Here is a 10085-nt window from a genome sequence, read left to right as displayed (position 1 = left end):
ATAGTTTAAAAGACTTGATACCAATCACCGTAAACAACAGCATGCTTTAGGCCATGAAAAAAAATATACGGGAAGTTAATTATGCTGTTGAAAGCACATGAACATACTACTTTTACACTTTAAAAGGAAAAAAAGTCTCAAAAAGCTGAAGTAAGACAGTCATTGTGGTTTATATGTAAAGTCTTTCAAGAATTAACAATGTATATGGCATAAAAAGCTAATGAAACATTTCCTGATTCTGTGATTCAGGAATCATCTATAGTTTCCATTATTGTAGTACATATATGCTTAAGATGCACAGAATATTACATTCTGCCGTCTCACAGTGCCATTGTAACATCAAGCACTAGTGCAGTATTGCGGTCTCCAGAGAGAAGTGAAGAAGGAAATAAGCACTCCCTTTTTAATTAAACAGAGCAACTAGCACCAACAGCCTTGCATGTTTCTTACCTAACCCTAACAACTGCAGAAAACAGCTGTACTATGAGAAGAGTAAGAATCAAAAAGTTGGAATGAAGACTGCATACCACTAAGCTAATATGTAATGTATATGCTCATAGGAAAGATCTGAACACTAGCTTGTTGACATTTACAAAGAACTCTTCCAAGCAGATTTTATATTTTGACATGTTTATTTTAGTTGGATGAACAGATTCAATGAACAAGCTGAAACAGTATTCCTCAGCCTCACATTTGCCTCCCTGTAGACTTCTATAACCAAATGTTTAAAAAAATCAGAAATATGTGGATATTTGCATGAAGTAGTTCAACAGTTATTTCTTGTTCCATGCTTCTCTTTCAAGTCTTTCACGGATTACTTCTTTTAGGTATGGTTCAAGATAATGCTTATCCTGAAAAAGAAGAGAATATATTTAAACTTATAGGGAGGTCAAGAAACATCGAGCCATTCCTACAGATTACTTGTCTCTCATTCCTCCTCAGATTTGACTAAAACTCAACCTAAGAAGAAAAAAAAAAAATAAAAAAAAAAATCGAACATTACTTACTCTGAAAAGGTAAACTTTGTATCTGCCAAGTCTGCAATGACAAGTTCTTTACTGCAGCAACCACTAATTCCTAATGCCTCGCCAACATTAACAAGCAAAGTGATGTTTCCAGCCATACCTTTAGAAACAATGTTCTCTTGGCAGATACCCAAATGTACAAGATCCACTTTAATTAGTTCAAAGTCCAACTATAAAACTAATTTTGAACTTAACTTCTAAACAGCACTGTAAACTTGGATTCGATGGAATACCTCGAGCATGTTTAACACAAAAAAACCTGCTGCCTACAGAACTACACAACCAGTTATTCAATGCAATATGATCAATAACACCACAAGAAACAGTCTCTGCTTATATAGAGAAGCGTAATACCCTTATACTATCCTATAGTCAAAAGTTTAGTGATAAGATTCCTCTCTGCCTGGTAATTTGGAGAAAGCTGAGACAAACAGTAACGCAAAGTCTGTGATCAATCCACTACAAAAAAAACTTTAGTTACATCTGAAAATGAAGGTGCAGTTTGTTTTTCAAATTACAAGATGACACTTATTGTAATGCAAGATTTCCCTTTAAATTATTCTTCCTTGGCATCTTCATGAACAAAAGCATTGGCTCAAGATTTTCTATAAAATTAAGTTGTTCATCAGAAAAAGCAAGGGACCTTTTATAAGAATTTCCAAGCTAGTTACAGTGTCTTTCTTTATCTGATAGTTTAGAAGAAATGTTTTGTCTGAATACAAACAATGTGCTACGGCTCTGAGCTGTAGTTTAAGCTTTTGTCATCTTGAGCAAAATCTTCTAATTTCCACTGAAAAATAGAGATTATTAAACAGCAATCAAAAGCAATGTTTTCCAGAGGTATCCTGCAAGATATGCACTCATTTACTCATCATAAAGAACATGTAAGCATGTCTCTCTTCAGAGACTGAAAATCCCAAAGACCAGTCTTAGCAGTGCCATTTAAGACCTCCACCTTGGAAACACTCTGTACATGTACCTCTTCATATTTCACCCACTGGTCTTTTGGAAGGATCTGATGTTTCAGGCTTAAGTCGAGCGCTCGCTTTATGCGAAATATTCTTTCATTGTAAAGATGTTCTGGAAGTCTCTTCAGTGCTTCTTTTACATCATCATCTTCATATAATGTATCATCTCGCATTAATCCTGTACCAAGAAGATTTTACAATATCCTGAATAAATGTTCTTAAGTTAGATTTAGGATTGACACAGGTGGTTTTATGTAACATGGGCAAAACTCTTCCAAAGCAAAACTATGAAGAACAAACAAACCGATCCAGGAGAAGAGAACCACTAAATGCTCACGGACAACAAACTCTAAACAGTGGCTTTCACATACTCTATTTACTTGTTTTTACCCCTTTTCTTAAGGAAGAATAGGGAAAATGGGTATTTAATTCAATGTGTTTCATAAGAGTGTGTATATATACACACACATAAACACACACCAATAACTATTCTGGATCTGAGTGGTGGACTTGTGCTCATCTCATTTTATATCTGTATTTAAGACGACTGTCTAGGTAAGGGTTTAAGAGCTCTGAATCCATTAGAGTCAGTCAACCACCAATGTGACTACTTCAGTACTGAAGAATTATTCTCTAAACTCCACTATGCATAATGACTAGATCTCCATGACTACATTAAGCTATGCAAACCTGAAGCTAGGTGTTTGTGTGTGAGCTGGTTCCATCCCATGCCGCCCCAAATCAGAAGTTAAATCAGGGAGAAGTACCTAGTCTTCTCAAAGCCAAGAACATCCCCACACTGTGGAACAAAGAATTTCTGAAATTCACAGAATCACAGAATGTTAGGGATTGGAAGGGACCTCGAAACATCATCTAGTCCAATCCCCCTGCCGGGGCAGGATTGCCTAGATCATATCACACAGGAACGTGTCCAGGCGGGTTTTGAATGTCTCCAGAGAAGGAGACTCCACAACCTCTCTGGGCAGCCTGTTCCAGTGTTCAGTCACCCTCACCGTAAAGAAGTTTTTCCTCATATTTAAGTGGAACCTCCTGTGTTCCAGCTTGCACCCATTGCCCCTTGTCCTGTCAAGGGATGTCACTGAGAAGAGCCTGGCTCCATCCTCATGACACTTGCCCTTTACATATTTATAAACATTAATGAGGTCACCCCTCAGTCTCCTCTTCTCCAAGCTAAAGAGACCCAGCTCCCTCAGCCTCTCCTCATAAGGGAGATGTTCCACTCCCTTAATCATCTTTGTGGCTCTGCGCTGGACTCTCTCTAGCAGTTCCCTGTCCTTCTTGAACTGAGGGGCCCAGAACTGGACACAATATTCCAGATGCGGCCTCACCAGGGCAGAGTAGAGGGGGAAGAGGACCTCTCTCGACCTGCTGACCACACCCCTTCTAATACACCCCAGGATGCCATTGGCCTTCTTGGCCACAAGGGCACACTGCTGGCTCATGCTCATCCTGTTGTCCACTAGGACCCCCAGGTCCCTTTCCCCTATGCTGCTCTCCAACAGCTCTGCCCCCAACTTGTACTGGTACATGGGGTTGTTCTTGCCCAGATGCAGGACTCTACACTTGCCCTTGTTATATTTCATTAAGTTTCTCCCCGCCCAACTCTCCAGCCTGTCCAGGTCTCTCTGAATGGCTGCGCAGCCTTCCCGTGCGTCAGCCACTCCTCCCAGTTTTGTGTCACCAGCGAACTTGCTGACAGCGCACTCTATTCCCTCATCCAAGTCATTAATGAATATATTGAATAGAACTGGTCCCAGAACCGACCCTTGCGGGACTCCGCTAGACACAGACCTCCAACTGGACTCTGTCCCATTGACCACCACTCTCTGGCTTCTTTCCTTCAGCCAGTTCACAATCCACCTCACTACCCGATCATCCAGACCACACTTCCTCAGTTTAGCTGCGAGGATGCTGTGGGAGACCGTGTCAAACGCTTTACTGAAATCGAGATAGACCACATCCACAGCTTTACCATCATCTATCCACCGGGTTATGTCCTCATAAAAGGCTATCAAGTTGGTCAAGCATGACTTCCCCTTGGTGAAGCCATGCTGAGTGCCCCTAATAATCCCCCTATCCTTGATGTTCCTAGAGACAGCACCAAGAACACGTTGTTCCATCACCTTTCCGGGGATGGAGGTGAGGCTGACCGGTCTATAGTTACCCGGGTCCTCCTTCCTGCCCTTTTTGAAGACTGGAGTGACATTCGCTTTCCTCCAGTCCTCAGGCACCTCTCCCGTTGCCCACGACTTAGCAAAGATGATGGAGAGTGGCCTAGCAATGACTTCCGCCAGCTCCCTCAGCACCCGCGGGTGCATCCCATCAGGGCCCATGGATTTATGGACGTCCAGGTTGCTTAATTGGTCCCTGACCCAGCCCTCAGCAACCAAGACAGATTCCTCCTCTATCCTGACTTCTTCTGAGGCCTCAGGGGTCCGGGGCTCCTCAGGACAGCCTCCAGCAGTATAGACAGAGGCAAAGAAGGCATTCAGTAACTCCGCCTTCTTTTTATCCTCTGTCTCCAGGGCCCCCATCTCATTCATCAGTGGGCCTACATTGCCTCTAGCGTTGGCTTTACCTGCAATGTATTTGAAGAAGCCCTTGCTGTTGTCCTTGACCTCTCTTGCAAGGTTTAATTCCAAGGAGGCCTTAGCTTTCCTAGTTGCCTCCCTACATCCTCTGACAACAGACTTATATTCCTCCCAAGTGGCCAGCCCCTCCTTCCACGATCTGTACACCCTCTTCTTCCACTTGAGTTTGCCCAGCAGTTCCCTGTTCAACCATGCAGGTCTCCTGGTACCCTTCCTTGACTTCCTACCTGCTGGGATGCTCTGATCTTGAGCTCAGAAGAAGCAGTCCTTGAATGCTAACCAACTATCTTGGGCCCCCTTACCTTCTAGTACCCTGTCCCATGGGATTTCCCCTAGCAATTGCTTGAAAAGGCCAAAGTTGGCCCTCCTGAAGTCCAGGGTTGTGATTCTGCTAGCTATTCTGTTCCTGCCACATGAGATCCTGAACTCTACCATCTCATGGTCACTACAACCAAGGCTGCCCTCAACCTTCACTGCTTCAACCAGACCCTCCTTGTTAGTGAGGATAAGATCCAGCAGTGCTCCTCTCCTAGTTGGCTCATCCACCATTTGCATCAGAAAGTTATCATCAACGCACTGGAGGAACCTCCTGGACTGGGGATGGCTGGCTGAGTAGGCCTCCCAGCAAATATCAGGGTAGTTGAAATCCCCCACAACAACCAGGCCCTGTAATTGCGAGACTGCTCTCAGCTGCCTGTAGAAGGCCTCATCACCCTCCTCATCCTGATCCGGTGGCCTGTAATAGACACCCACAACAGTATCACCCCTGCCAGCCTGCCCCTTAATTCGCACCCACAAACTCTCAACTCGCTCCTGATCCGCCCCTGGACAGAACTCAATACATTCTAGCTGCTCACTCACATAAAGAGCAACTCCACCACCTCTCCTTAGCGGCCTGTCTTTCCTGAACAGGACATAGCCATCCATGACCACATTCCAGTCATGCGAGGCATCCCACCAAGTCTCTGTAATTGCCACTAGATCATAGCCCCCCGACCGAACACGGATTTCTAACTCCTCCTGTTTATTCCCCATGCTGCGTGCATTGGTGTACAGGCATTTCAGGGAGCAAGCTGAGCACACCGATTTCACCCCAGGGGGATGGGAGGCCTCCTGGTCTACCTCAACACTAGAGCGTTGCCCCAGTGGTGCAAGCCCAGCTACTACCCCATCCCCCTTCGAATCTAGTTTAAAGCTCTCCGAATGAGCCCTGCTAATTCCTGTCCCAGAACCCTTTTGCCCCTACGACATAAACCTTTCCCATGTATCACTGTCACGCCTGTTGTCTTATAAAACCAGCCATTATCAAAGAACCCAAAGCCCTGCCTGTAGCACCAGTCTTGTAGCCAGGCGTTAATAGAGAGAATCCTACTATTCCATCCCACGTCATCACCTGAAAATGGAAGGAGGGAGGAGAAAACAACTTGTGCCCCAGACTCTTTCACCAACCGTCCTAGGGCCTTGTAGTCTTTCTTCATCCCCTTCAGACTACGGGATGCAGCTTCTTCCCCACCTGTCTGGAAGATCAGCAGGGGGTAGTAGTCTGTGGCCTTCACCAGGTTGGGGAGTTGCCTGGTGATATCCCTGATTCGGGCTCCAGGCAGGCTGCAGACCTCCCTGTGATGGGGGTCAGCTCTGCATATTGGGCCCTCAGATCCCTTTAGGAAGGAGTCTCCAACCACTAAAACTCTTCTCTTCTTCCTTGTGGAGGAGGTAGCTATACGCCCATCAGGTTTTTCTGACTGTGGTGGGACCTCTGATATAGGTTGCCTCTCCACCACATCCCCATTGGACCGGCTGTATTCCACTAGGGCTTCATATCTATTGCTCAGAGGCACCTGTGGAGGTAAGGTAGGCAAGGAGGGCACTCACCTTTTGCCACGGCCATAGACTTGCCTCCAATCCTGCTTTAAATTTCAGTATTAACAACAAAATGTTACTCCTGTAACATTCCAAGACTGATGCAGATTACAAGAGCATACCTACTGACTTGTGGTTCAAGGTTTTGATCTCATATGACTGACCTGGCAGTAGTCTCCCAATAAGACAGAAATTTCTTTTGAGCCACATATTCTTGAATTCAGGTTTGTAATTTATTTCAAAGGCACACAGAGCATGGCTGCTAGTTTAATCACTGGATTAAATTCAGTGTTTCTCCTTAGTTTTTAGTCGCATTCCCAGAAAAGCAGCAAAAAGTATTAATGCCTTTAAGAATTCAGCTGACAGATACAAAAAGAGGGGCTAAGCACTGCATCTCTGGAGGAAAGACCTAAGCTTATTTCTCTACAGTTGTCTTGCAATTTTTTTCTAACTTCCTCAGGGCAGGTACGTCAACTTCCTTTAAATGATTTGCTCATATTGTGGTCAGCAGTAAATTACAGCCTCTGAATATTCAGATTCTCTTGTCATTCAAGAACAGTTCTGCCATCTAAATAGTTGAAACAAACTTCGTAACGACCCTGAACAAATTGAAGACAACATCATCAAGGCAACCTCCTCTACTTAAGGAAACACTATTTTTACACCTGCTTCACCATTGCACAGGTCAGAGAGACACCAAGTGAAGTTATGGTGATACAAAGGGCAGAACTAACTAAATCCTTTTTGTACTTTGGATACTTTGCATACGTATTGCAGACAGACTGACCGCTATCAGTGGGAACCTCACCAGCTTCAAAGGCAGCCTTTGGGTTAGAAAATACTGGCCAGTGAAAGTGACTTGGTGGGAAAAGATAAACGATCAAGCTTTCAGGATTGCTTTGTGAAAGTTTTTTCAACTGTTCCAGCTTAACCTTAGCTGTTATAAGTTATTTCACTGAAAACAAGAGCAAACACAGAAATAACAGAAAAGTCACTGATTCATTACTAGGTAGCAATCATGATGACTGAAGCTATTGCTAACTTTTTCCCCACAAAAGTAGCTGCCAATTTTGATCAAAAAGACTTATGCCAAACTGCACGTACATACACGTTATGAACCATAACTAGTTTGAACCTTGTTACATTTGCAGAGATTTTAAAACTCTATAAATAAACACTTACCGAGTTTGTTGAATCCAGCTGCATTATAATACCACTTGCGAATCCTGTCTAACAGGCGACCACCTCCTGCAACTGAAAATGACCATCATCAGTTGCAGTGCAAGATAAAATTCAACATTTACGTGCTACTATGACAGTACGCAAATATTTGCTGGCCTCCTTCTCGTGCAGTAATGCAACATTACATCAAGTTTGAACTTGAACATATATGATGGCCTCTCTGCTTTTCAGTATCCCTTAACTGACATTCAACATGCAGAATAAGTGCTTGTTACGTTCAATAATTTGATCTATTTCACTAAATTTGAATATTAGACTGCTTTAAGACTTTGAAGAGTGCTAACAGTTCATTGTCAAAGACAGCACCAACACTTGTAGGCTCCATAACTCTTACTTGAGCTAAAAACATGACGTTCTACATAAAGCAAAACTATCGTGCTTTTCAAATCATTTATCTAAGTTCCACAGCTCTCACCATGGGTTAATTCAATTTCAAGGCCAGCTTATTATTATGTTGTTAACCTTCTGCTCTCCTCTCCAGTTACTTAAGTACTATTCCAGAGCCTCCTTTTTTCAAAGAGCTGCCAAAGTCAACTGGAAAGTCAACACTGAAACCTCAAAAAAATCACTGACTTTAAAAAGAAAAAATAAAACACACCACTTGTAGAATGTTCATCTTTCCTTAACTGTGATTTTGGATAGCAAAGGTGTTTTTACATGTAATCAAGTACAATGCAGTACCAAATACCATTGAAGTAACTCAACAAGGGGTCTAGGAATCCAGAAACAGCCCAATATGGGCAATGCAGTCAGGGCAATCTATCTTCCATGATTTTAAGTCAGTTGTCTTACTAACCCCATAAAACCAGTGCTACGTGTGATACCATTAGCACACTACCTCATCAGGCCTCATTCCTTCATATTTTCGGCCTTGAGAAGGAATAACGTTAAACCAGCTGAGCCTGGAGTCAGTAACCGGCAGGACAGCGATGCCCGAGGCCCCCCCGGGGCAGCCCAAGGGCTTCTCCAGTGCTCCCGAGCACCCTCTGCCCCACGGCTCCCAGAAAACCTAGGTACCGGAGCCCGGCTCCCTCCGCTGACGCCCAGGCCGAGGGGCCGCCGCTCGGGAGGGACGGCGAGGAAACCCGCCCGCCAGGGCAGTGCAGCGGTACGCTAGCTGCGGGCGCTGCCCCCGTCAAGGGCACACACCACACACCGTCCACCGGCTCTCCATGTCGCCCTCACGGCCCGCCTCGCCTGCCGGCGCGGGACAGGCCGAGCCCAGCACCGCAAGGGCGACGGGCTCGGCCCCGCACGACCACCCCCGGCCGCCCACCACCACCTCACCGGGTGCCCTCGCCGCCATGTTGACCTCGGCGCGGCGCGCTGCCTTCTGGGTAACCCGCGGCGCCCCCAGGGGCGGGGGCCGGCCCGCCAATGCCGCCTCAGCGCTGGCGCATGCGCCCGGGCGGGGGCAAGAGGCGGAGGCGGCGGCCCAGTGCCGGTAGCCGCACAGGTCTGGTAGCCCGCGGCTTTAGCCAGACGGGTGGCGAACATCCCCAAGGACGGAGACCGCCCTATCGGCCTCCGCCGTGGCGGCCTGTTCCTGCTTCGGCCTCCTGCCAGGCCGCCTTCTGGCGCGGGAGCCCCGCCGTAACCGCCGCGGGGCGCCGGGCGGCTCCGAGGCACCAGCCCGGGGAGGAAAGAGGCGCAAGAGGCCGAGGCGGGCACGGTGAAGCCCATGACCCTTATGGTGCTTTTAAATAACACTCAAGGTGTTGGAGAATCGGTCATTAAGCCAAGATTAATTAATTATATCAGAACAACATAACGCAGTCTCCTCACAGTGCATGTGCACCGCAGCGCCTCTGCGAACGGGCAGAGACTCAAAACATTTTGCCCCCACGGTCCCAGCCGCGGCCTTCGCTAGCGGTGCCGGCACTCTCACCAGCAAACGTGCGTGGCCACGGCGGTAACGCAGAGCCCCCAACGTGCCTGTGAACAACCACTGGCCTCAGTTCACGGTAATCCAGCCATCACTCAAGGCAGCTGAACTGGTGTAACTGGGTGCTGTGAAAACACTTTAGACCAGTAACCGCAAACAGGGGGTAAATGTGAATATTTGCTAAAAATTCGTTTGTTTGTAAAAGCACAGTAAGCAAAGCACCAAGTCAATCACAGAAAGGAGAATCCTCCCTCTGCTCAGGTATTGCAGCTGCCACGAGTGGCTCGGTTTTCTGACACACAGATCACTGCCTCTCCCCAGCAATTGCTTCAGACAGAGACCACTGAATTTTTAAAGAAATAAAATAAGTATGTAGAATTATTCTAGAAATCTTGGTACAGTAGGCAATTTCAGTCAGAAAAGCCTGCGGCTGAATGTGATATGCAACCAAACAGCACAGCTCAGACTGCATGTCAGCAGACCGCAAAGCGTC

General features: G+C 46.1%; 1 protein-coding gene across 1 annotated transcript; it reads right to left on the bottom strand.

The window, feature by feature from the left end:
* Positions 1–613: 613 nt before the first annotated feature.
* On the bottom strand, positions 614–9079 carry UQCRB (ubiquinol-cytochrome c reductase binding protein). Its single transcript, XM_068396443.1, has 4 exons — positions 8995–9079; positions 7648–7719; positions 2005–2171; positions 614–851 (listed from the first exon to the last, which is right to left on the bottom strand). The coding sequence occupies exons 1-4, from the start codon at positions 9011–9013 to the stop codon at positions 774–776; spliced, it is 336 nt and encodes a 111-aa protein (XP_068252544.1). The 5' UTR covers positions 9014–9079; the 3' UTR covers positions 614–773.
* Positions 9080–10085: the final 1006 nt, after the last annotated feature.

Source organism: Nyctibius grandis, chromosome 3 (genome assembly GCF_013368605.1).
Source record: "Nyctibius grandis isolate bNycGra1 chromosome 3, bNycGra1.pri, whole genome shotgun sequence".
NCBI classification, from domain to species: domain Eukaryota; kingdom Metazoa; phylum Chordata; class Aves; order Nyctibiiformes; family Nyctibiidae; genus Nyctibius; species Nyctibius grandis.
The sequence above is the reverse complement of the archived record's forward strand: the minus strand, read 5'-3'. Positions and strand labels throughout refer to the sequence as shown.